Source organism: Gavia stellata, chromosome 9 (assembly GCF_030936135.1).
Source record: "Gavia stellata isolate bGavSte3 chromosome 9, bGavSte3.hap2, whole genome shotgun sequence".
Classification (NCBI taxonomy): domain Eukaryota; kingdom Metazoa; phylum Chordata; class Aves; order Gaviiformes; family Gaviidae; genus Gavia; species Gavia stellata.
The window spans coordinates 14,897,464-14,925,294 of NC_082602.1; the positions used below are offsets into that span (position 1 = coordinate 14,897,464).

The window sequence follows — 27,831 nt, forward strand, 5'->3', positions numbered from 1 at the left end:
AATTTATCTTTAAATCCTGAATTTACTCAGATTGGTGATCTGAACCAACTTGTATTTAATCAGTGATATCAGATCATAACACAGCTCAGAATACATACGTCTTTCAATAGTAAAAAGATTTTTAAACTCATGGCCAGGTTACTAAATATTTTTAAATTACAGTGATTCCTTCCAAGGACTAAACCTTGGGAATCGTTGTGTTAGCAGCATTTCCATCCTCCTATTTACCCCAGTGGAAATAAGTCAGCATTTAGATGTTAAACTAATTAGGAGACTGAAAGAATGATTTTGCTAGTTTCTATCTGAAAACTTGACATCCTGATTTGTGCTTTTTTTCCATAGTTCAATGGAATAAATTTGAGAAATGCTACGGAGCAACAGGCTCGACTAATCATTGGACAGCAGTGCGACACCATTACTATTCTGGCTCAGTATAACCCACATATGTATCAGCTTGGAAATCATTCACGATCAAGGTAAGGCTGGCTAGACTTTGAAAAAACTGTTCTCTGGTCCACACAGTTATTTAGCGAGTAGATAACTTCTGTACAGGTAATGTGTTTGCAAACATCAGTACATTTGTGCTGATAAGCGTGATGGCTTAGAAAAGTAATGTGTGAATACATGCTTGTCAAAAAGCAAAGAAAAATGCTTGATGCACCTACTGTATTTTCTTTTTTACTTGGGCATAATCCTTAGATACATTAAACTAAACCAAACAATGACTTCTTCCTAGGATTATGAGATTCTAGTACTTCAAACTGATTTTAATTTTTTTTTTTATAGTTGGAGTTTCCAAAAACTAATTAGAGAAGGCATATGACCTGGTGAAATTATCCATCCTATTTTGATGCATGATCACACTTCAAAACTGAGCTTTATCTTTCTCTTATACTTATGGTGAACATATGTTATTTGGCATGCTGTTTCCTTTCTTTTTTCCTTACTTTATACTTGATTTATGGCCAAATTAAAAATATTGTCTGCATGGAAAATATTTGGCGTTGGTGAAATGCTAACCCACCAGTCTTTTATTCTTTTTTTTTCCTCTTAGTTCTCGCCTAGAACCTGTCAGTAATCATTCCACCCCTCAAGACAGTGGAGCTGCAACGCCTGACAATCATTCCATAATCGATACTGTGAGTGAACAGGATGAAGGAACAATGACACCCCCATCCAAACAAACCACGCCAACTACAAGTCCCCGGAATTCCTTACGGTAGAGAGTAAAATTTTTGCCTTAAGGAAAAAAAATGGTCAGGGTGGATGTGAAGGGTATTAAAAACCAAAGTGTACTACTGTGAATGCTGTGTCTGGTTGAAGTAAGTCAGCAAACAAGTTAAGTGGACCCCAGGATAAAAGTACATGTTTTCAGACTGTTTTTGAAAGACGGCGTTTGCAAGGAGCAAAGAAAGTTTACTACAAGATTGGTTTAGTTAAGACGGTCTGCAAGGGACATGATGTTTATCTGTATAAGGCTGTATATGTAGGTGACCTATTTTGAATAATAATTATCTAAATATATAGTCTTCAGATGGCTAGTTGATTGTATGTATTGCAAGTTTTTAAATTGAAGCACATGTGTTATTTCTCCCTGTCAAAAGGGGCCCTGTGGACACAAACAAAAGGACCCCTGAACCTAGAACTGTTGTTGTTAAAAAATCCCAAGTGGATCTTGGGATCCAGATATGTGGTGGAAACCTGTATGGAATATTTGTCTCAGATGTAGATGATGATAGCCCAGCAAAAGGACCTGATGGACTAGTCTTGGGTGACATGATACTTGAGGTAAGCTATTAAAAAAAGTCTGCAGCACACTGACAAAATGTCTAGGATGGTATAAAGAGGGAGTTGTACAAAGAATCGTGCTGTCTCGCAATGGGAGTTGTTCTGTGAATCTTGAGTTCCTGCCACAAAGGATAAGAATTGTGAGAATGCATAACCTTCATTCGGGCTGTGACACATAAAGAGCTGGATGATGTGGACCTGGAGAACACAGTGTTGAGAGCACAAGTTGTCCACAGGTTGGAAGGACTAATATATGTCCACCTGGAATTACAAACACCTGCTCTCTTCATCTAAATAGGAAGCCTTGAATCCAATTGCTCTACATAAGAGAAAGGCAAGGATATGAAAGATATTGCAAAACAGAGAATATTGATCTTACTACTATGAAATTCTAATGAGAGTTTAGGGAAAGCATAGCAACATGTCTTTGATTCTGCTTTCTATATTGGAAATGAGAATATTTATCTACTTGGCAGGACTGTTAAGGTGACAAACACATCCGTGTTTGAGCTTTTCAGATACCACTGAGACTGACTGAGCGCTGAGGCGCTCCCATTGCACCTCTAGCATCCAGATGGAGATTTTGCTTTGTGATTGTGTTTCTGACTTCCCTCAGACCACTTGCTTTTCCTAAAAATATTAAATTCTTTCCAGTGTGAATTTTATGATTCTCAGCTTACACGTCGAGAACTATTTAAAGAAGTGCAGACTCTCTCTCATGGTGCATGTCTGCTGTGTTCACTTGGTTATTTTGTTTTCCACCCCCATGTCTTAATCTCCTGCTAGACCTCTTACAGTGCAAACTGTACTAGAGTTAAGTGGTAAGATTTACTTGTATATAGAGCCTGCCAGTGGGAAAAATAAACTCATTTTGTGTGTTTTTCAAGCTCACCTAATTCTGTTGCCTGTTAAGATACAATTTCACACCTCAGGGTTTCTGTGTTTTGTGTTTTACAGTATGGGTCCATTGATATGCGAAATAAAACAGCTGAGGAAGCTTATCTTGAAATGTTGAAGCCCGGAGAAAACATCAAAATAAAGACTCAATACAGAATAGAAGAGTTTAATAAGATAAAAGAGCTTCCTGGAGATGGGTTCTATATCAGGTATTTGAGCATGATTGGTAATGACAGCATAAGACTGTTAGGGTAATATACTGAATATCATGAGAGAGATAGTACATCAGTTTTACCACATTTTTTAAATTCAAAGTTTTACTAATTTATCCCAGCTAGTCTCTGACAGTGAGTACACAATCTGTAGCATAGTAAGCCTGCACGTTTTGCTGTAAACTTTTGTGCTCTTGAAAGGTAGAGCACACCACTAATCTGTTAACTTTTTTCAAAATAAGTATGCATTTTCTTCCCTTGAATTGATGGAGATCAGTTTCAGATCCTATTTATGTCTTCCTTTCCAGAGCACTTTATGACCGTCTGGCAGAAGTGGAGCAGGATTTAAGCTTTAAGAAGGATGACATTTTATATGTTGATGACACTTTACCACAGGGAAACTTTGGTTGCTGGATGGCTTGGCAGCTAGATGAGAATGCTCAGAAGCTGGAAAGAGGACAGATTCCAAGTAAATATATGTGAGTGACCTCAGTTACAGTATTTATCTTATAGGCTTGAAAAGTCTGACTAGTGAGATGTGGTATAAAAGACTACTTTGCTTTCTTTCTGGGACATACTAATTCTTAAACGTGTCATTTTAGGGATGGCGTATTTTAATAACATTGAATTAAATATATTGCTCTATCAAGTTCTTTTTAATGCTACTAAACAGTAAACTAGAAATGGAAATGATACATAGACCGGTGTTGTGATAGATAATTCAATAACAAAAGTGAGAGTAACCACAGCAAAAATATCCTTGAATCCAAGGTTATCATAGTCATTCTTGGGAAGCATCAGTGTTTTTAGTTACCTGTGGACAGACAGCAGTGTTATTATAAGACTGTGTATCCACCACAATCTCGTAATGTTGTAGAGTAGTTAATAGGAGTATGCAGGAACTAAATTTTTTGCATTGTTTTGAAATCACATTAGTTATCACTCAGTGATTAAAATATTTTTTTCATTTTAAGATTACTGTTTTTCTGTTTTCCTTTTCTTCTAACAGTTTTCTCTCTGTGTCATAACTCAAAATTCATCCTGACAGTGGGACAATGGTACTGCACGGAATGTGTGGAAGTACAAAATATGCATACAGACCCATACACATCATTGATAAGCTTGTTACTGGAAGATGGATAGTAAAACCAACTACATTTTACATGTGTTATGTGGCCAAAATATTTGTGCTCATATAAAATAAAACTGCATAAAAGAAAACTTACTTTGGATTGCTGCTAAGTTATTTGTGAGGATGAGTATAACATGTAGCTTCATAGAAAGAATGGGATCTTCACTCCTGTGCGAGGCTGACTTTACTTGGCAAGTAGGTGCATACTGCTGCTTCTGCCTTGGAGAATTTTGCTGTGCCTGTCAGAGTGGTCACCCCCTGTGCCATGCTGCTATTTATAATATAAGAATCCTGAGGAAATTATGGTAGTGTGAGATTTTCAGATGCTTATTATTTGATTTATGTTAACATTTGTTTCTGATTAATTTTCTGTGATGAAGATACTTGGGCTATGGCTTAAGACGAGCATTTCCAGTGTGTGCCAGAAGCAGCAGCGATACTGTTTGTCAAAAAAAAAAAAAAAAAAAAAAGATAAGTTTAAATACCAACCATTTAGTCTGTTTCATTATAGGATGGATCAGGAATTCTACAGGAGACACAGCATGTCTGAGGCTAAAGATGAAAACAGCTCATCTAAGACACTTTCAGCAGCAGCACGGAGGTCATTCTTCAGAAGAAAGCATAAACACAAGCGAAGTGGTTCCAAAGATGGAAAGGATTTACTGGCTCTTGATACAATCAGTACAGACTCAATTCCTTTCTTGGATGGCAAGTACCTTTTGTTGTACTTGGGAGGCGGTTGCCTTTCCTTCTCTTTCATTTTTAAACAGCTGCAGCATGACAAAATGAATAATGTTACTTTCTGTGATTGGTCTGAACACAAATGGTGATCATATGTCACATCATGTACATTACTTTTAATAACAATTTTTTTTTGTATTAAATAACAAGCCAGAGTGTTTCAAATTTTTTCTTTTTTGATAGTTTATTCCTAGATATATTAGCATTCATGTTTCATTTGCAGAGCGCGATTTCTTTTTGATGCATGGTTTTGATGTTCCTTTCAACTATTTAATTTCTGTCCAGGTTGCTTAGTCTAGACAGAAATCCTGGGCACCACTGAAAAACCTTCACTTCTATTTCTTCAGTCCTCTACAAAATCATGTTTGTTACAATGCTTACTTCCTTGGAAGAACTCAATAAACCAAACCAGAGCAACCGAATATCATGTCTTGTTTACACTTTTAGGAAAAAATGAGAATAATTGGTTTTAAAGTTTGAAGGGGGGGAGGGGGTGCAGGCGCGAAGAAGCACCAGGTTCAATTAGAAAAACATCTGCTTTAAGCCGTCAAGTGGAGTAAACTGCAATAATGGCTAGTGAGCATTTTTTGTGCTTGTCAAGGCCCTTATCCCTTGCAAGGGAGTTGTTTTCATAATTGTTGTTAGGGTGCTTCTGCTTATCTGAGGTAAGCCAGGAGAAATAATTTATACTTTTATAAGTATATCTTCTCTGTGTGTAGATTCTGCGAGTCTGGCATATCAGCGTGTACAGAAAGTGGACTGTACCTCTCCTAGGCCTGTCCTTATTCTAGGCCCTTTACTTGATGCTGTGAAAGACATATTGGTCAAAGAATCCCCTGGAAAATTTTGCAGATGTCCTCTTGGTGAGTATGCAAATATAACCAATTTATTTTTGCTTAGAATACATGATAATAAGATTATTGAAGTGAACTAAATGGTAGCACAAACATGGAAGAACCCCAAGAATCTGAATTTGCAGACATTGTTTTGTTAGCCTTGTTTTGTGCCTAAGTAATGCAAGTGGATCTCTTCTGGTTCTATGAAACAGAGGTTATGAAAGCTTCCCAACAAGCCATTGAACGGGGTGTGAAGGATTGTCTGTTTATCGATTATAAGCGGCGGAGTGGACATTTTGATGTGACAACTGTAGCTTCAATAAAAGAGATAACAGAAAAGGTGAGTCACTTCTAATGCTGTAGTTCTTTGTACAATTTGCAATATATGGTCATACTATGTTGCAGGGGTGGAAGTTATGTTAGTGTTGCCCTCCTTTAAGGCATTCAGGGAATTGCCCCCCAGGCCACTGAGTAAAATAAAAGTTATCTCACTTTGGCATGTAACTGTTTAAAGATTATTTTATGCAAATTCACCTTTGTAGAAACTAGGCATGTCCATATTCTTTTACAGTATTATTAAATGAAGTTAGAAATTATTTTCTTTAGATTCCACAGATTCCACCCCCTACTTCCCCAAATGAGGCTTTAGGTTTTTTAACTATTCCATTTAATGCAGTCATATAGAACATAAACATCATAATAATCCTGGAGACAGATGTTAATTAAAAGCTGTACATTGCTTATAGTTTTCTGTCAAACCACACGGGAAGTCTTATTACTTAACGCTTGTGTTTGCTTATGATTTCTGAAAGAGAAAATTAATATGAATATTTAAATTTGGAAAAATGTATTGCATATATTTCAATCTGAGTTTTCATTTCATTAGTTCTTCAAATACTTTTATTTCTATCAATGCACGCTTTTGGTACTATGAATGGAATTTCTTGCAGTTTTTCATCTTCTGTCTTTTGTTATAAATACTTTGGGTACAAATTGCTCAGTAGACCCAAAATGCTAAATGTGTAGCAAAATTCTGTTGGGTTGCTATGATTTAAGTAAGGGAAGAAGTGGGGGATTTGCATGTGTGCTTGTGCTCTTTAACTGAATGAGTGTTTTGCATTTACATTTGATCTTAGGATTGTCATTGTCTGCTTGACATCGCTCCTCATGCCATCGAACGGCTCCACAGTGTTCATATCTACCCTATTGTAATTTTTATTCGCTACAAAAATGCTAAACAAATCAAGTAAGTCTGTGAGGGGTATAGTTCAGGGATGTTTGTTTATTTTAGCTTAAAATAAGCTTGTTACCTTTATTGTGTCTTTCATCCTAGTCATCTTAAATGTCCTTAAAATGTGAAAATTAATCCTTATAAAAACCACTGTGAGGTAAACAGTCTTAAATTCATTTTGGTTGCATGACAATTAAGTGAATCTTCCAAAGAAATCAAACAATGTAGATTAAACTGTATGTACTCCAGGAGGCACTCAGATCTTTCCTGCTCACCTTTGTATTAAACCGTAAAACAGATACGGGTGAGATCCATTGAGGATTAAATGGTGACTGTGACAAAGAGCTATTCTTCATTTTCTCAGCAGGGTTGAGTGTGTGGTTGCAGTGCCAAATGATCCATAACCTCAGCTTTCCCACCTTTATTCTCCAGTGAAAACAGCAAAGGGAGTCCCCTTTTGCTGTGGAGTATATATACTGTGGTCGTCTTCGGCTGTGCTCTTTCAGTAATTGGGAATTTCCTGCTCAAATATAGCCAGGAACAGAACATGGAAGTTACAAACCCCAGTCCCTAATGTTTGAGTAAGCCTTAACACATTTTGATAGATTGATTTGGCAAGAAGTGACATAATCTCCCAACACAAGTATTAAGAAACAGATTTGTTGAGAAATCTTATACTTGTGCTGTCTTCATTTTGAAAGTTGAAGACTTCTTATATTCTTGATCTGTAGGTAAATTTGATGACTATTTAATAAAGAAGATAAGTATCACCACTTTCAAGTAGAAGCAAGATATAAAGCAATGTGGTGCAGTTCATTACCACTGTAGGATCATGCACTTGAATGATAAATGGAACTGTCATGTCTTGAGCCCCTTTGGAAATGGAATGGTGACCATTACAGCTTTTTCCTTTTTTTGGAAAGTGACAGAGAGTGATTGAACTAGACAAGTAAGGATTTCTAGCAGTCATCAAAATCAGATGCAGTGGCACATTGTCTCTGCCTGTTATAAGCACCAAAGGTTTTTCCAGACAGCCTTTTTGATATAGCACAGGTTCTATTGGCATTCTCTGAAATGCTACACAGCAGTGATAGGTTAGTTTAGTGGAGATTTTTGTAATTTAAAAAATAAAATTGTGCTTCTTTCTCACTACTGTAAGAAACTATGCTTATATTGTTTCAGTACCTATCTGTATGACCTTACTAGTTGATTGTAAATTCTGCTTCCTTTTAAATGGAATCCGCTACTGGGAGCTGCAAGTCAGATTTGTAGGAGAGTGTTACAAGCCTTGATAAAAATTATTTTTTTTTACCATTTGTATTTCTCTATATTTTTTCTTATTTTATTTCCAAAAGCTTGTATGATAGAAAAACAGTCATCTCAAAAATGTGTCGTATGACATAGAAATAGCCTATTTGCTCAGTGCTTGATACTTCAAGCCCTTAAAAGGGCAGTACTTGAGCCTAGCTTTGTGTAGGGAGTGCTGGAGTGTATATGAGGTGATGATCGAATCCAAAAGAACTGGAAAAAATTATATTCTTTCTCCCTCAACCCCCTCCCAATCTCTGAGACTTTAAAAGAATACTGTCTTGGCCTGATAGCAAATAAATTTGTTAGCTCTGAAATGATCCTGATGACTATGCTGATACTGCTGAAACACAGTAGATGGCACTCTATGCACAGGACTCTGCTTGCAAATTAAGTAGCCTTTCACATTCACCCAACTGGAGGTAATCATTTCAAGTCCATTAAAAAAAAAATTACTCTTATACAAAGTTTTTCTTTTTTTCTTTCTTTTTTTGCAGAGAGCAAAAAGACCCAATCTTCCTGAGGGACAAAGTTACACAAAAACATTCCAAAGAACAGTTTGAGACAGCTCAAAAAATAGAACAAGAGTATAGCAAGTACTTTACAGGTTAGTATTTAATCATCATTTCACTAGGAACACAGTGGCAATTTAATCCATTTACACTGTAATTCAAAAGATCCTATGTTCCTTCAAAGAGCACTTTTTTTTCACTCTGCCTTCCCTTTTGGCAAACTCATGCTCTGGTGTTTTACTTTACTGGGAGAGGAAATCTCAAGATACAGGTACCATCCCTTGCTTTTACATGTTTTTGTTTTAGCATGTTATGAATGTTATGATATAAAGAGATTCTGAAAATATTTTATTACAAGTACAGTAGTATTGGAAGTATGGTCAAGATAACTTGGGACAGTGTTATCAGTTTTATACTGTGTAAGGAATATAAGTTGTTTTGTAACTGTAAAAATCAAACAAAACCAAACAACAACAAAAAAACCCTGTAGTGTAAATCAATGAATGATTTCAGAGACATACTTTAAATCTTTCAAGAAAGGAAAAAAATTGTCAAAGGTTTCTTGAGCAGGCATTGTAATTCAGAGTAATTAAATTCAACTTCAGAGGCCTTCTTAACATCATAAAGTATATTATATGAATCTTGGATTGTAGTTAATACTGTATTTTTACCAGAGAAAGAAAACTGTGTTTGAAGACTCCGCTTTTTTCAGAGTATATTTCCATGTGGTTCCACATACATCCAAAAGAGTAGGGATAAAATTCTAGCCATCTTGATGTGAATGACAACAAAACTTAAAAAGAAAAAAACAAACCACAACAAAAAAACCCACCACTAAACCAGCCAAACCCCAACTTTTCATCCCCCGAACAATGCGATTGTTACAGAAATATTTTGAGGCATAGCTGCCAAGTGCAGGAGAGGGAAGGGGCATGTATTTAGCATAGAGCTATCTCAGTGCATCCTGAGAGAAGCTGTATGTTCTCAACAACATCAGCTACCTGGTATGTAATAGCCACATGAATGTTCATTTAAATGGTACATACTAAATCTTCACGGAACTTGACATGCGCATGGCCAGATTGCATCCCCACATGTTACCTTCTGCTCCTTGTTAAGTCATTTGTTGCATTTTAATTTCACCCTGATAGTGAAAGTAGCATGCAGTCCACGAGACTCCTATGTGTATCTTCTCACATGCCCTGGGGAAAGGACGCCCCTCTTTTAGTGCCAAATACAGTGGACTCAAGCTGTCATCAACATTTTTCAGATGCTGGTAGTCAGAGAGGATTGGTGTTCAAACTGCATTGACATTTAAGCTTGTTGAAATGAAAATGTGCATAAAATAAGCCTTTAGATAGGCATATTGGACATGGTAGCTTCCTCATGAAGCTGTACGACACACTCTGTCAGACCTGAGGTCTGTGACTACTTCATTAAGTACATTTTTTGACTAATGACTCCTTCAAGTTGGCTTTGTTTCCTGTACCAAGTTGTGAGCATTGTGTGTAATATGAAATCACTTCCTCACTGCCATTTGTCACCTTTTGTAGACCTTGTCGGTTACTGCATTCTGTATCCAAACTCACCTGACATTTTTAACTGTAGTATATACTGTAGAGTCAAGTAATATTTTATGTGAGAACAAATTCTCTCTTTTAAAAAATTGAAATTATACCTTAAGCCTCATAAGACTTTTCATATTTTTCCAGCGTTAGTGGGAGCTGAGGCCAGAGGTTTTGCTGACATATTTCTCAAGTCATGAAGTCCCTCACTTTTTAAGTCTTAAAGCTAATACATTCTCCTCTCCTGTGTCAGTGTTGGCATTTTACTTTTTATGGCTGTTAAGTTTAGCAAGGGTAGAATGCAAGGTGTTCATTTATCTTTTGAATTGATTTTCAGGCAGTTCCTTGCTGTTGGCCTTTTGTTCCTTGAATGTAGTTGACAATAAGAATTGGAGTAGCAACTGCCGCTGTTTTATTTAGCTCAACGATCTCTGAGCGCCCTCATAATTTACTTGTAATATTTGTAAATAGTGTCTAGTTGCTACAGCTATAATCTCTATGTATATTACCACATAAATATAAAACTCTTAACACCACGTGCTGAGCAGAGAAGGTTTATTATAGCAGGTTCTGACCATCTTTAGACTTAAACTTTGCCACCTGATGCCTCTGAAAATAGTACATGGAGGCCTCTAACAAAACAGTTGTCTTAGTTGATTATAGCCATCAGTTCTGTGACTTCCCTGGGCTGTTTTAAGAGCTAGCAGAAGAAACTATATTGAATGCTTGACCTCTTAGCTCTCTTTATTATTTTTCTTGTTTTAAGAGTCATGCATCTGGCAAATACTGAATTGGGTAGATTAATTCTGATCTGTTGATAAACACTTCGCAGAAAAACGCAGAACACTGCTCTTTGTAATTAGTCATAACTGTTTGTTCCAGTCTCATTTGTGGGGGGGGTTCTTTTTCTCCAGGCATTGTCCAGGGAGGAGCCCTTTCAAGCATTTGCACTCAGATTATGACAACCGTCGATCAAGAACAAAACAAAGTCCTGTGGATCCCAGCTGGCCCGCTCTAGATTTATTTCGCTGTGAAACTACTTTGCAGATGTATATAACCAATTAACTTTCTATCCAACGGACTCTGTCCATTTCTGTCTTTATAAAGATATCCGTAAGTGATTTCTGCTTCATGAAGGGGAATGATAACACTGAACACACAAGGACCCGACAAGGCATGTGGGAAGGGGTAGATCACTTCACCGAGCTTGTCTCTTACGTCGTACATGTATGTACACGTGACAGGTTGTCACGAGGGGTTGCGACCTGTGTGTATTGTCCATGAATAATGAATTTAACAATGCTGCAAAACCCTGTAGAATGACAAGTTTACAAAAACCTTTTCAAAGTATTTGGTTGTTGCTGTTTACTTGAATGTCTTTTTTTTGCTTGGTTTGTTTTGTTTTTTTAACTCTGTGTCTTTTCACTTAATGAGGTAACTCTCCAAACCAGAGTGAAATTTCTGAATATGAGCGAATGGTTTATGCGCAATGTGACTCTTAATTGCAATTTTGACCATTTCTAAGCACATTGTTGACTTGACAACCAGGTAATAACGTGGGATTGAATCGGTACATCTTGGGAGTAAGCTCAGAAAGAAGTACACTCCTCTATGGGGCAGACCACTGTTTGTATCCTGTCAACGCTTGTCTGTCAAAGATACAGTTTCTTGTTTTATGCATGAATCTAGTATTTAAATGTCATAATATATCTGAACAATCCAAGCTTAACGTGTGTTGAGAAATAATAATTTTTGGATGTTGGGCCTGGATTAAGTACTGGTGGGGAAGAGTCATAAGCTAGGCCTAGCATGCTGTGTTCTGTCACTTTTAGATACTGTAAATATGGAAAGCTTATGTCGGTGCAATTTTGCAGGGTAATTCTTAAGCTTTGTACTTCAGTATGTAGCATTCACATAGATTGTTTTTATTTAAAAGCAGCCACAGTTTTAGGGCTTTGGTTAAAAGCCGTTAGAAAGGTACTAAATTGTTAGTATTTTCACTGTCAAAAAATAAGTGATCATTTAGTTTTGGTTGCAATACTTATTTACCTGTTGTACCAAACTCCGCTGTATCAGTTCCCTTTTTGTTTTTTGCACTTCTGACTCTGTGTTCCTAGCACAGGTTTTGTACCTGTCTCCTCTGTCTCTTGTGCCATGTTTCTTGGGTACTGTATTTTAATTGTTTTTAAAATATCATTTGAGTAGAACTGCTTCTCAGTCACTGTTCCTAACATTTCATTACGTAGGGTTTCTAGTTTCACACTACAGGCCGTAGTTTTGCTTATGTTTGCAGCTTTTTTAATTAAAAAAGGGATTCTTCTCGCACAGTTCTTCAAAGAAAGATCTGGTCCTAAATTTAAATTCTGTTTTACAGATGCTATTTTATAGTTCAGAATACTTTATATAGTATTTATATAGTTACATACTATATAGAGGGAGTATTTTGAACTATAATACATGTAAAATATATATATATAGTATTTTATATAGTATTATACCATACTATTATAATACTGTATATATATAAATTAAAAAATAGGAAACGGTATGGATGAATTACTAGTCGAAGTACTTCTCATGGTGAGGGACAGCAGTTGCTTTTTGTTTATCTCATTTTTTGTTTGTTTGTTTTTTAAAGTTTGAGGTCAGAGTAGACTCCAGTGGTACAACTGAAACAGACAGGTACTGTTATGACATGGATTTTCTGTACTAAAATGAAAATGTCACTTTGTATCAAAAAAAAAAAGTTAAAGAAACTGATTACTAAATAAAGGTCAATTTCTATAACTTGACTTGTGTGTAAAAGGTGCATATAGCTAATGTTCTCCTTGATTCTATTTAGTTGAGTCCTCATATAAGGTTTTATTTTCTGACTAAAATTGGTGCATATAGGTTCAAGTGTCCACCTTGAGAGCAACAAGTTTCTGTTTTGTGTTTTTGCCCAGCCTTGCATACGTAAATACCGAAGACATTCAAAAACTGCAGAACACAAGAAGTGAGGTATTGGTTTGTGTCAACGTATTTTTAACATTCTGGCCCAGTGGTGTTAAGGATTTCAAGTGGAAATGCAATTGATTGGATGGAGGCTTTAACTGGAGAACAAGTCTATCGCTGTTATTTTCAAGAGAGTGTCACTGGAAACCAGGGAAAACCTAATAGGCAAAAATAGGAATAATTAGCTTAAAGGCACATTGTAGAATTCTGTGCCTCAGTTTTTACCCTTCAGACAGACCAGCCTCTTCTCTTCATTAAGTTACCTGAAAGCTTAGGGAAGGTAATTATTGTGTATTAACTTTTCTGCTTCATCAGTTGCTTTATTCTCAGATGCCAAATAGTCAACTTCAGCATGAACCAGATTGGTGGATGGTCAGTCTTCTTGTAATCTGCGTACCTAGTAATAGCCTTCAGTCATAAGAGAGGACTTGCACCTTATCTGCTTTTCTTGAAAAAAAAAAAAACCCCACCATGGTGCCTTCTTCTAATAGAGGACAAAGAAAATGAGAATAGGCAGGTTCAGGCAGGTCAGTAACATCCATACCTTGCATATCTTCTGATCACAAGGAATTGAAGTCTTGGTTAAACACTAGAAAAATTCCTTTAGCTCAGATCAAGAGTTTCCTGATACACCATTTTATTTTGTAACACTACGTGTTGGAGCTAGATTTGGCCATCGTTCCGAAAAGAGTAACTTTGTCCAGGTGTTTAAATAAAGAGTATAGTTCTGTGGGTATTTTTAAAATAGTTTAGAAGTAATACAGCTAGATAATAAAAGTCTGAAAATTTCACCCTTATGCTCGTAAGCCACCATGCAGCATGTATGGCTGCAGGTAAGGAGTTAGCTAGAAACCAGCATGTTTTACCTTTATTTCTCCATAGCTAAAATGACATAAAATGGCTGAAGATACTGCAGCCCATATGTGTGATCTGTTGTCAATACGTTGACAAGCATCTACTTGCTTTCAAACCTTTGCATTCTGTTCACACTTGACCTGAATTACAGGGCAAGTGTTTGCCAGAATCAGAATTACACTCCTGACAGCTGCCAACCTCTCCACCTCAGACAAGAGTCCTTTTTCAGTGTCTGATAAATTTGGAGGCCGTATCATAATCCCTTTCAGTGAATACAAACATTGCCTTAAGCAGTCTTGAACAGCTTTCCTAGATGCATCTTGGATAGATGTATTCATGGTTGAAGTACAGTCGTGTAATCTTTTCTAGATTTAGATTTAAGGCTCCATGTAACTTCTAAGATTCTACACCTCCATTTCACAATGGACAGTTGCTTTTAAAATACACTGTCATTGCAAAAATGTGCACTGGCTTGGAAACTAAAGAGGCTGCTGTGAAAAATACAGATACCCAACAAGGCAGACTTTGGTCTTGTGCAACAACAGTAAAGGTCCCAGACCCGCAGTAGAAATGGAAGTGCTTGGCCTCTTCCTGTAAATTTTCTTATGCTGCTGTGTCAGTGAGTGTAAGGGTTTCGTATTCATTTGGTTGCTTTTAAAGAGGTTTTGGGGTTTTTTTCAACCTTAATTCAGTGTCATTTTGCTTAGAAAATGTCTTGGTGTTCCTAACTGAAAAAGTACATTTTTGATGAACATTTGGTAGCAAATGTTTTTAACTATTCAATTTGACTTCTTTCTCTCTTAGTATTCAGAGATGCTTTTGCTAGCACAACCCAAATGATATGAGCATGAATCCAAAACCCAGGTGAATAGGGGATCATATTAATTAAATGCAAATGTGCTAACTTAACCTGGGATTGTTCAACTCTATTTTAACAAACAATTCCTTACAAGCTTTCATTAGAATGGTTGTTTATTACACTATAAATAACTTTAGATTAATGTCATAACTTTATATTTAAAAGTTGTCTAGATGGATCCTTTTCTTGAGGTAAACTGTGCATAAAAAGCATACTGTGACTAAAAAAATTCAAAACATTTTCAGTACTGGAAGTTATCTTGTAGACCTCCAGTATGGAAAATGTTTTTATTTTTTTATGTTTTATATTTATTTCATCTTGTAACTTAGTTTAAAAAAAATGAGGAGTATTAAAGGTATTCTGATTTCAATTGATCTCATTCAAGTAAGCATTTGTAATTAATTTTCTTCTACAAAATGCACGTGTTAAAGGTGCAGTGAGGTTTTTTTTTTCCCCTATGTGTATAGTATGAAATTCCAGATGACTTTTTTTCAACACACCCAAGTTTTTAAAATATGAGTCTTTTTTCTAAAAATGTAGGAGGGAAAATGGCAGAGATCTAATAGTTGTTTTAAGAAGCAAATCACCAAAATCTTTGTACTATGTAACCTAGTCACGTCATATTATGGTGAATTATCTGTCATGGCTATGTTTTAAAAACAGTACATTATATGCTAAATGTATGTGTTCACTTGGTTATTTTCTGTGTCCGTCATATTGAAGGAAATATCACCAGTGGCTGAGGAAGCTTTCAGAGATGTGGTATCTTGATTTATGACCCTTTCCTTTGCTTGTTCACAGTACAATGAGAATGTCCAAGAGCTAGGATACTACTTCTGCTAGTTAAGAAAAACAAACAATCCAGAACCGAAACACGCCCCCCCTTACAAAACCAATGCACAAAACTAAACAACCCCCTCCCCCCCAAACCCTACTTCAGAAGTGTCCAGTTTGGCCTTTCTTATGATTTTGGGTCCTTCCCGTCTTCCTAAAGGTCTATTAAAAGTTCAGGAAACAAAGACAGCAGTTCACTCTTAACTTAATCCACATACATGCTGCGTATTTAACAATACACTGATGTCTCCAAAATTGGAAACGAGTCTGTCAAAACATTAATACTGTTAACAGCTTAAAAAAATCAATCTGTTTCTTGATAAAATTTCACTTGTAATTGCAATGGCTTTTTTCTTTTAAAGCTTTTTCAGCGCAAATGCGAATGACATTTCTTACGCAATCTTCCTTATGCCCTTCCTCCAAAGGCAGAGGATGATCGGCTTTCTGAAGATGAATCAGACTTTGATCTTCAGGGAAGTGACCCTTTTCCCACAACTTTTGCATCTGGTTTTGCTGCAGATTCATTGTATCTCGTTAGCAATAATGCCAATCAATGAAAATGATCATAATTCCTTCATTTGCCAAATCTGCCTTCTCCACAAATGCTTAGCATTTGAGCTTAGCATTTAGATGCTCAAATCATCTAATGGTTTAACCTAATTAAGACAGTATTTGTGGCCCACCTGTGACAAACCTAAGGTTTTAGGTTTTGAGCTTGTCTGATGTTTGACTAGTGTAAGCAATAAAAGGCTGAAAAATGCATTGCTTCATCTAAATATGTGCAAGGGGTCTAGATGTGATTGTAAGTCTTACAGTTCTGTGATGAAAATAGCTGTTAGCTATAGCATTTTGGGAGGACAATTCCAGTGGAGTCAGCCAAAAGATCCTGAGGTAAGAGATAGAAACTTGTTCTCTGCTGCGAAGATACGATTTGAGAGTGCTAGCAATTGCTCGCATCATTATAGTAACAAGTAGGTTTGTGATGCAAAGATGAGTAAGTGCAATTACTGAAGAAACCGAACACATGAAGCTGAATTCCAGGATGGTGATACAAGCTGCATGTCCTCAGCAACCCTGATGGTTGGTCCCACGGTGGCAAATGTGTATCACTTCTATCTGGGGTTGGCTGAACTGCGAGGCCTTGCAGAGGTTCTGGCTGCAAACGTGTTTCTAACATTCAAATGAATACTCATACTTTTATACCCTGACTTGTACTGTAGTAAAAAATGTGTGTATAATAGCTGCAATTATAGTGTGATCTGTTGAGACCTGCTCTGACTGATTTGCAGTTCAATTATTTAGAATCCTTTTTTCAGGATGGTACCAGATATTTTGTGCCAGAGTGACTATTTTACAGCTACAATATAATTCAAATGAAATTGTAAAAATCAGTTCCATATCCTCTCCCTCCTCCTGGCCTTCATGGCAGAGCTTCCCTCAGAGCTGCAAGATTTGAACTCCAAGAGACACTTGAATTCCGATCTGATGCTGACACTGGTCTGTTGTCCTGCACAGGATGTGATCAGAGCTGTCTCCTGACAGCACGGAGTAAGGAAGTGTTGGGGTTGCACTGGCTTCAGTCCACAGCTGTGCTCTTCCATGGGATACTTTAAAATGCTTTGGTCTTTGCAGGAGTGAACCCTAGCGAGATGCTTCCAGTGGCAGTTCTGTGCCTTCCGGAGCTGAAATGGGGTTTCTGATCAGCAATTGCTGCCGCATTTTTCCTTTCAGTTATCCCTTTTCTGCTATGTAACCATACACAGATGTATAGTTTTGGCAAGTGCTCCATGAAATTTTTCTCAGAATAGGAGTGAGCTTCCAGTTTATGTGAGAACTATATTATGGAGACATCACAAGCCTTCCCCTTCTTTTACTGTTCTATTCAGCTTTATTTTCCCTTTGCTTTATAGTCTCGCCACCATTAGTAGATAAATTTTCTTTCAAGGTGTCTCTCCCATCCAGTGCAGTCTTCCTGTTTGCCCTATTTCCTTGCTTCATGCTTCACTTGTGTCATTGCTCCTCAACTCCTTGCACATCTAAATTCTCAAAGATATTTTTTCCATTGCTGATGCAACCTAATCTCTCTCTTCCTCACCCTGTTATCTAATGCTGAAGTATTTTGGGACATTATGTAAAATCTGTTTGTTTCATAAAGCATACTATGCGGTTGTGTATTAATTACTGATTTGATTCCAGATGCTTGTTATACTCACTGTTGATGATCTCGTGAACAGCAGCGGCTGACCTACTCCAGCATTCAGCAGCCTGCAATTTCAGATAATGTTTTAGCAAGGATTCCACGTCTGCAGTTTCTGAAAGTGATGCCTTACTATGTTTCCAGCAGTGTCAGCAGTACATTCGTAAAAGAACCTATTTGGTAAGCAACAGAAGACGACTTGAGAAAGTCCACACACCTGCCTTAGGATTTTATGACCTCTGCTGGCTTACAGCAGCTGCAATCTTTGAATTAATTTGGATTTCCCTCTGCAGTGTTCTGATTCTGTGATAACACAGTGCTGGTGAGGTATGCAGAAGTATAGCTGAACTGACTTGCTACACATTACTGAGATCCACAAATGGTGCTTGACCTTCACTAGAAATAAACTATCATTATTCTCATTTTAACCTTTTTTGCTATAACTTAGGATGTTACTGAATTTACAAAAGGTCAGTATATAAAAAGAGTTCTGAAATGCTGGAACTCACCAGAAGTAGCCATATTTCTCTTGTTTCTTTCCCACCCTACTCTTGCACTAAAGCCCAATTTTTATTTTACACCCTCTGTACTGTCAGTCATTTGAAGATGTAGGCAGTCTGTAATACACAATAAAATGGAAAGAACAAGAACAGCAACAACCAGTGTTGGATGTTGGAAGTCACGGGCCTTAAAATCCTTTTCAGTTCTCTTACCTGCAGCAAGAGCTACTCAGAAGCAGAAATCCTTTTGTGAAACAACTAAGCCAGAGTTTGAAAGCAATTTTTCTTGCTCTCAGTGCTCTGATAATGAGACTTTCAAAATCTAACTCCCTTATTTTTAGAAATCACCTGATGTCCAGACCAAATGCACCTGTGGCACCTTAATACTTGTTTTTGTGAAAAATACTGTTTTAACTTCTCTGCCTCAGCAGAGGTACTTCATGATGCAGAGCACTTTCAGCTTTTGTTTTACTGGGCTAAACAAACTTACCTCTTAGACTCTTAAATTGTAGGTTCTTCATTCCTGCTACCTCTTCTCTGCACCTTTTCTAGATGGAATGAAGCTACTTTGATAGCCAAAGTTTACTACCACGTGAACAAATGGAAATACTGCTTTCCAGGCATTAAAAATAGCATTGGTTAAGGAACAGAGCTTCTTTCTCCTAGTACAGAACAATGAAATTTATTGGAGTAAGGAAGAGTCTATTTACAGAAAGTTCCTAGCTCTGCCACAATCTTATCTTGCCCTTTAAAACAGACATTGTTTGTTATTTTTCCATTGAATTCTTAAAGGAGGTCTTTAATCCGGAGACAGCTTTCAAGTATGCCAGATGTAAACCTGATCTATGTCAATGATTTGGGTTTTATGGCTTTTTGTTACCCCTGCTGCTTATCAGATGTAGTTTTTGTTTAAATAAGGGTTTGTTCTATCCTAACCCATTGAGTCGTCCTGCTTGATGGTGTGAATTCATGGTTCTATAGTCATTCCAAACTGAAATGTCCTATTCCTCAATGCGGAGGGGGGGAGTTAGGTCAGCTGACCTGTCCAATGTGGGATTCCTCTTGGAGTACATATTCCTGTGTGTTCTGAGTGTGGTGTTTTGTTTTCTTTTTTTGTTGTTGTTTTGGTTTTTTAAAAAATCTAATTCTGCGAATACCACACACACGAAGAACGCTTCCTGAAAATCAGTGGTACTACAGATAAGGAAATTACCAATATATGGTTTGTTAGTCAATGTGAAACAGAAAAATGGTGAAATTGTTTAGAATGAAGCTGATGGGTTGCATAAAAAAACCCCACAACCCTGATGTTCTGGCTTTCAGTCATTTAGCCTTGTGTATGATTTTTAATATACCTACCTTAAAAAGATGTTTTTAGCCTGAAAGTTATATTTGGAAAATGTAAATTAATTGAAATGGAATATTTCATTTGATAAATACTGAAATGAAGCATTAAGTTTCAGCAAAAGGAAGGCTGTTCTATTTCATCAAATTTCTTAGTATTCGCTATTTTCAGGAAAATGTTCAGTAATTTCTGAAAAAGGACCCTTTAAAAGGTGTCTCAAGTCAGCTACTCAAAACAGGAGTTGTACTATATAATTACTCATCATTAAAAGTTTTGTTTGGGGATTTTTTACTGTGTGTAGTACAGAATGTAATGATTAGGAAAAAAAAAATTCTGGTATGCAAGAGAGACTAAATCTTTATTTTCCAAATATATTAATATGGACAGTACAAAACCTACAGCAGATGAAAAAAAGATGTTAAAAATTATTTCTTCAGCAGAAACAATACATGGAAGATGACTTGCATTTATCAAATTGTTCTTTTAAAATTAGAGAAACTCTCCCTTGATGCAAACTGACACATCAAACATCTCTGACAGTCTATTTATTTTTATAGTTACATCATCTCATTTACAGTCATTTTATACTGTCATATAGCACTGATTGGGTTTTTTTCTTGCAAGATTAAGAGCAGAGTTTTAAACCGTCGTCCTCAAGGTCACAAGCCTGGCACAAAGTTCTTCTCTTGTTTTTTTGTAAATCATAAAGTGCTTCAGTAACTGGAAAACCAAACCAGACAATCATGCTTACGTGTAAGAAAATAAAAGAATATGTATTCTATGACAATTTCTTCCATAAGACAGAAAGTATTAGGAAAATCAATGGTGAGAACTTACAGCTGTAGTAATGACTCAGTGGCTGCCATGCATGGCATGAAAAAACAAAGTGACTGAATCTTGAAATAATGTATGCTGCAGTCTATAATGCACAATTAATGGGACTTCAAATAATGGTGGTTCTGAAAGGACTGAAAAGTATTGCATATTTCTTATCTGTAAATCCAACCTTTCTAGTGTGTTAAATCCAAACACCTATTATGGGCTATTTTGTAACAATCACTCTAAATTGATGAAGGCATACTAAGCCTTGTATGGCCACAGACCTTTAGTTGAGACCAGACAATAATAATCTAGTCTCTCAAGTATGCAAAAAGCGTGAGAGAGCATCAGGCTGACTGGCTCAGTGTCAAGTCCTACTTACAAAAGGTATGACTTAAAATGGAAAGCCTTTGTGACAGTTTATGCTAACTCAATGTGTATAGCCTGTGGAGAGAGTTATTTTCCACCTATTCATGAATACAGAAGCAAGGAAATCAGCTTTAAACACAGAGGGGTGCAGACAGTTCTTTTTGTTTAGTCAAATAAATATTTTCCAATAGACATATAACTAGTTCTGATTTATGGGCAACAGATGGCTTTTCTTCATTAGTAATTGTATTTCCAGAAGATAACTCAAGTCTGTATTAAAATTTGTGAGGATTCATGGGCTTTTTTGTCATAGGTAAACCTCTTTCTTGAAACCACTTGATTTTTTTTTTTTTAAATGAAAAAACAAAGCAACTTCCTCAAACCCCCAGAGCCTATTACTTTATTATATTGTGTTTTTTCTTAGAGGCAAAGGCTGCTAAATGTGGTGTTGCACTCTTCCCTGGAAGGAAAATCCATAAGTGTTTATAGGATGCAGGCATAATAGAAGTTCACTAAAACTGCCTCTGCTTTTAACTCAGGTAAGATGGAATGGCATCAGATTAAGATGAATCAACTCTTTTGAATCCACCTGTGTTCAAAATTAAGTGGTCAGAATTTCCTGATAATGAAAAAGTTTTATTCTTGTTTTGGGACTAGTGAACAAACAGTTTGATTTTTGTCTCCATCCTTGTCCCACTAAAACAGACACTTTACCCCTTCCTGTAGGAACAAGAACAGGAACTGAGGCCTTTCACGCTATAGATGCTCCTGCTAGAAGCATATTGTTAAGTTCTATTTAAAGCATACTAAGTATTTTGAGTAATCGGAGCAATACCAGGAAGTTTAAACCTTAATAACCAATACGCTGGTTTGACAAGGCTTTCACAGCAGAAGTCACTGTTGTATAAGCCTTCACAGATACAACGCTTTTCTCATTATGGAAATATATGTACAGCTTGAGTAGCATTTTCCTTTTATGACATGTTTAGAGCTTTCTACAATCCTTTAAGGTATATTCATACACATTTGTGGAGGAAGCCCTCCAGGACACAAGTATTTGAAATACCGGTGTCTAGTTATGTTGACTTTGAGCTTTAAATTTTAAAGGTCCGGGATTCAGTGATAACAGCATTTTTTCCCACTGACAGATGCACATTTGTACGTTCCAACTTCCGAAGTTAGATGTACAGAACTTCCTCTTAGTTGACAAAAAACAGAGATTTGCATTTTTTTTGGTTTAGGCACCAATGTAAGTAATCCAGTCACTAACTTGTCAACAAACTCTTCTGCCATGTGTCGCTGTCTTGTATGCAGCATATGCAAATTGTCCCAGTGCCTCACAAGAAGTTGCTACATGTCTTTCCTTTTGCGATCCGTGCGTAGGGCCATGACCTTGCTCTTCTAAATTTCTTTATTCAAGTTACAGACAGCTCTGTGTACAGGTTTTGAAGTGATCTGTGCCCTGTTGCCAGTGCTAACCTCTACCATCAAAGGGCACAAGAAACAGTCTCGCTCTGGCGCGGGTAGGAGCATGGCTGCGGTCCAGCTCTGCCTGCTGTGTGCTTGCTCTGTACGGTTCGGGTTGCTGTTTTTTAAGGGACTGAGATGCTGGCTGTGTTTCTTGCTTCTCTCCTCACCCTTTTGGAGGTCCCAGAACCCCTATTTGCTAACCTTTATTTTTTCATTTGCGTTGAGGCTGTGGACATACTGTGAAACTAGTTTTATTACCTGGATTTTACAGGTGGCTTATCTCTTTGTATTTGTACAAAATCTAGCAATATAGAGAGGGAATGGGGCAGGAAGGTCAGTGAATGGTTAGCCGTTACTCCAAACAGGAAAATAATTTAAACAAACCCTTCAACAGTGAAGCGATCTGTGAGAGGCAGAGCACCACGTTACCAGATGTGATTGCAGGGCATTTTTTTTTTTTTTTTGAGTGCCTTTGGTTCTTGGAAGAGCCTGTGTTTTATCCCAGAAGATTATAGAGTCCTTTTTATGCAGCTTAACATCTTTTTACAGATGTCTTACAGATAGGAAGCTGTATCCTGTTTTACAGATAGGAAGCTGAGAGGCAAATAGAGAGACACCAATTTTTAAGAAATCATAAGGGATTTTTAAAAAATGACTAATATAACACTCTAAATGATGCCATAAAGAGGAGAGACATGTTACTCTAAGTATGTAGCTTAACAGGAGAACTGTGCTACATGATGCTGCGTAAAGTGTCAAGCTACCTTAGTGTTACTGATTTCACTGCACTCACTGAGGCAAATAATTACTCCAGGAAACAACATTTCAGTATCTCACAATCAGCATTTCACTGAGTTTACTCCTCACGTCATCCTGTTCCTATTTCTTCTGGTCTTCCGGAACGGACTTTGAGTCCGGGCTTGCTCTAGTGGCACTGAAGGCAATAGAGTTTCTCCTGCAGCTCAAAGGCAAAACTTGTTGCCACCTTTTGTCATTGTTTAGCAGCTTGACAATTCTCACCTTAGAAGAATGGGGATAATGGCACAAACATGAATTATTTTTTTTTTAAATGCAGAGAGACTGATGAAAGATAAGTTTGGTGCTCTTGGGTTTGTGTGTTGGTTTTTTTTTTTTCCTTTCTTATTTTTTTGAGGTAAAGCTGAGTTTATACAAGTATAAAGCTGGGCAGTCCACATAATGGATATTGCTATGGCCTCCAGCTAGAGTTGCAGGAGTCATCAGTCAGTTTTAACCTGATGAAGGGCAGAGATGGACATAAATCCCCCTCTCCAACAAGATGTAGACATTTTTCTTTTAGACTGCGTGCTTTTTCCTTTTGTGAAACTTGTAGAACACAGGGAGCAATTTGAATGAGAAACATCGGGACCACATGAATGCTTAGTTTGTTAACGAAGTTTGTTCTGATCTACCCCTGTTTTTACTAGAAGACCAGTCTTTGTTATGCAGCCTCTTGGTAGCTCTGGTTTTACATACAGGAGAGCTGAAATGCAGTGAATTTACAGCCTTGAATTCCAACAAGTATTAAGTAGCAATATCTCACCCCTTTCATTAATGACGGAAGGGAGTCCATGACTAGGAGCTGCATGATGCTATGCAGAGTCAACTGTCAAGTACTCTCCTCACTGTGCTTGAAAATGGGGTGTGCACCCCATTGAACTTCTGTGTCAATCCTTTGTGTCTAGAAAGGAGAAGTGCCGGCTGCCCAGCTGCTGGTGTGCAGCAGCCTTAAACGCAGACTCAACCCGTGGCACTTGTGACAATGCGAAGGATGTTAGAGTGCCTGTATTTACTGACATTCCCTACAAAGTCATTGCCCCCCTAATACAAGGGTATTAATTACAGCTAGAGAGAAACACGGTGACTCCAAGGTTAAGAGATGAGAGCATGTCATCTGGAGTTTCCATCACAACTGATTATGCTTATGCTTCAGCTATTAAAAGTTACAAGGTTGCATTTCTTATGTGGATGCTTGTTTCTAATTAAAGAAAATGCGTGTGCTTTAAGAACTCAAGAATAAATAGATTCCAATTTTTATCTTTAACTTAATTTCTTAACACCTTTTCATGTGAATGCTAGCGTATTCATTTTCTGTGCAAATGTGGTTTGTGCCTTTGTTGGATGAATTTAAGACTGTATTTGTACTTACCTGATACCTTTAGAGGCAAGCCTTGCCTGCAGCACAAGATAAAATGAGGCTTATAGTCTTGTCTTATTATTTTCTTCACCTCTGGTGCATCTCTCTTCCCTTTCTCATTTACTGCCTGTCTGTATGGAGGTGCTTCAGACAGTTAATCTAGTCAAGTGAGTTTAACGTTGATTACTCAAACCAAAATGGACAGTATGGATACACTCATTCAAGAACAGGCATTTTGAAGTGAGTTATGCTGCAGAAACAAAAGCTCCTTGAATTCTGATGAGAACATTCACATTGCAATGTACGATGTGCAAGTACTTCAATTAAAAATAAAATTATTTTTCCCAAGTGACCGCAAACACAAAGGACTCTGTTCTCTTAACTCAAGCATCTTGATAAAAGAATGAATTCATGCACTTTACTCTTCACCCCAGTACTAATCTCTCTTGTAGCAGAAAGATATGCACAGTTTCCCTCATAGAAAATACCCTCTGTTTTCACCAGTAACCTTGCTGTTTTATTTGTGTTTCAGTGATACTATTTGTACTCCCTGCCTGCCTGCCTTATTGCTCTCCTATTTATGCTTTCATTATTTACTATGGTTTGCGTATACTGGTAGATGGAGTACTATTTCTTGATGCAAGTCTTTTATGATGTTTATTGATGAGACATTTGTAAGAACATTCTTATTGTATCTTGTTCAGTTACCATTTGTGTTTTGCGTTAATGTGCTGCTTTTCAGAGGCCTTTCTGTAAGCTGCATAAAATGAGACTCCCAGCTGAGAGCAGTTCAGAACATCTCCTTTTGGCATAGTAGCTGCCTTTCTATTTTAACTAAGTGAGATTCAGTGAATGTACTGAGAGACGGATAAGTATATCTGAAGCTACACTAGCTTAGGATGAAGATCGCAAGGGATGTCAGGTATATGCTTCAAAGAAATGCTCACCAATAGCTGTACATATATAGCATATTTACATAATGGGAGATTCTCCTATCAGCCACGTGGTTTTGAAATAGTTACTTTTCTTCCATTCTTTTTGAAGCTCTTGATGTGTATCATGACTAGAAGGAGGAAGGATAGTAGCTTACAGACTGCTGTTCCGTCTGTATATGATGGATATATTGCTATTCAAAACCAAGGTTGCATTCAATGTCTGTGGTGTTGGAAGATGCAGAAATAAGGAAGGAAGTGATGATAAGCTACTAGGTGGGGGACTCAGAAAACTGTCTCACATTTCTACAAAATGGTGACTTTCTTTTATAATCCTAGGCAAGTCAGTCTGGTTTGACATTAGGTATCCCATGAAAATCTCAGCAGACTTGAAGGGAAAAGAGGAAAATACTACAGTCATAATATCCTTGACCTGACATAAATCTACACCAACTTGAGAAACTTCACCCCAAGTTGTATATACCTTCTTTTATCTTCTTTAATGCATTTTCTTCCTGGGCCGTCTAGACTATGTAGACTCACCTCAAAGGAGTCACATTCTGGGTCTCACTTGTGTGAAGAATAATACCACTTATGTTTCCTTGCCAGTCTTACTGACTTCAGGCTATAGCTTTTGATCTATAATTCTGTATAACACCTTGTAGAAAGAGGTTGTGATCTCATTTGTAGCCCCTGTGCAGCCTGAATAGGAAAACTTATAGAACTGCTGTACATGGGAGAAAATGTTAATGTAATAACTTGTAGGTACCCTGTCCATTCTGGTGAAAGGGGGTGGTCTGGAGCTGCCAAAACAGCAATTGAGACACAAAATAGAGAGTGTTATTTGTCACACAAGTGACATGAGAGAAGCACTTCTCCCTGCCCTGCCTTGCTGGTTTGAGTTCTTTGGGAGCCTACAAGAATGGTCAAATGCATTTTCATTGCTTGTGAAAATGCCTTACTACCAGTCTGTGCCCACCATCTGTCATGAAATTTCAGCGAATAAAAATACTGCATTTGGCAAACAGACTTTAAAAGCAGGGAAAAACAAAGGGTGCAAGTGCCACAATGCAATTTCTGATTTATAGGGAACAAAACTTTGCATTTTGCAGGCACACATAACAATTTGAAATAGCTAAGCTGCAGAAAATTGGCTAATGGAATATATAAATGTATTCAGTGCAAATTTTCAAGCACTTCGGGCAGTTAGCTGTGTCTCTGTCTACCCCAAGTTTTGCCTCTAAAGAGAAATTTATTGATTGCAGAGCAAATGTGTGCCCCTTCAGTCTTTCCCAGTAAAGAAAATAGCAGTTTGTGACACAGGAGAAAGTGGGAGTTGATTTTCGAAGCAGTGAAGGCTGAGGTCAGGTCAGCAGTGGTAAGCTTTCCTGCCAGTCGCTGTCAAATGACAATATTGACAGCTGTAGCATCACTGGAATACACGTCTTTTGGCTATTTCTGCCAACATCATGAACTTCTCACAAAGATGTTTTATATCTGCAGAAGATGTAAGCATGCACTGGAAAGAGCCCAGGGCTTTCACCTGTTGACATCGCTATTGTGCTGGCACTTCGCCTGCGAAGTTTGGCTATCAACGGGCTGTGGTGCTCAGGGAAGAAATCCAAGTGGTAGAAAAGTGAGCATTGCTGCTTGAGTGGGGAAAAACCTACAGTAAATGAAGACCATCCATGTTACAAGAACTTTGTAAGACAAATTAATACAATTACACTGCATGCCTTGGGCATCTTGCATGTAATTTTGGACGGTAAATATTTATTTCAGAAGATGCTTCCTCACCAGGAAACCCAGGACATTGCAGGAAGGAGCACCGAAAGTGCTGTACGCTGGTCGCTCCTGAGCTCAGGCTCCAGGCTGGTCATAGGTGCAGATGTCTCTTTCTTTGGAGGGCTCCTATTGCTTATTTACTTGTATTACTGACAGCTGTTCTCTTCTGCAAGCATGATATCCTGGCCTGATATTCTGGTCAAATTCTAACTATAATCCTTACAGCCTGCTTGACTTAAAATAGCCCATACATTAAAATATGTCATTTATCTTCTAACTGATGGTGGTGTTTTTAAACAATTTCCATTTTTCACCCCAAATATGGCTCTTTCAGCTTTGACTCGTTCTCTATTTCTAGCTTGTTAAAGTACTTGGAAGGCATTATGCATTGCATGCATAAGACAAGCTATTATAAATATTTAGCTAGTTAAAGCATTTGTGATTTTTTAACGTCAAAGTTAGAAGTAAATGGGATACTTGTAAAGACTCTTGGTT

The 27,831-nt window shown here is 37.4% G+C and overlaps 1 protein-coding gene across 1 annotated transcript in view; it reads left to right on the plus strand.

Annotated features, from left to right (window-relative positions):
* The window catches only part of DLG5 (discs large MAGUK scaffold protein 5), a 110,711-nt gene extending 98,102 nt beyond the window's left edge, over window positions 1-12,609 (plus strand). The window contains exons 22-32 of the mRNA XM_059820925.1: window positions 343-476; window positions 1,055-1,189; window positions 1,605-1,788; window positions 2,746-2,894; window positions 3,206-3,376; window positions 4,541-4,737; window positions 5,490-5,633; window positions 5,819-5,946; window positions 6,743-6,852; window positions 8,643-8,752; window positions 11,137-12,609. Of these exons, the coding sequence (XP_059676908.1) occupies window positions 343-476; window positions 1,055-1,189; window positions 1,605-1,788; window positions 2,746-2,894; window positions 3,206-3,376; window positions 4,541-4,737; window positions 5,490-5,633; window positions 5,819-5,946; window positions 6,743-6,852; window positions 8,643-8,752; window positions 11,137-11,240 (1,566 nt within the window). The 3' untranslated portion in view covers window positions 11,241-12,609. The remainder of the gene's footprint in view (window positions 1-342; window positions 477-1,054; window positions 1,190-1,604; window positions 1,789-2,745; window positions 2,895-3,205; window positions 3,377-4,540; window positions 4,738-5,489; window positions 5,634-5,818; window positions 5,947-6,742; window positions 6,853-8,642; window positions 8,753-11,136) is intronic.
* The last annotated feature ends 15,222 nt before the right edge of the window (window positions 12,610-27,831 follow it).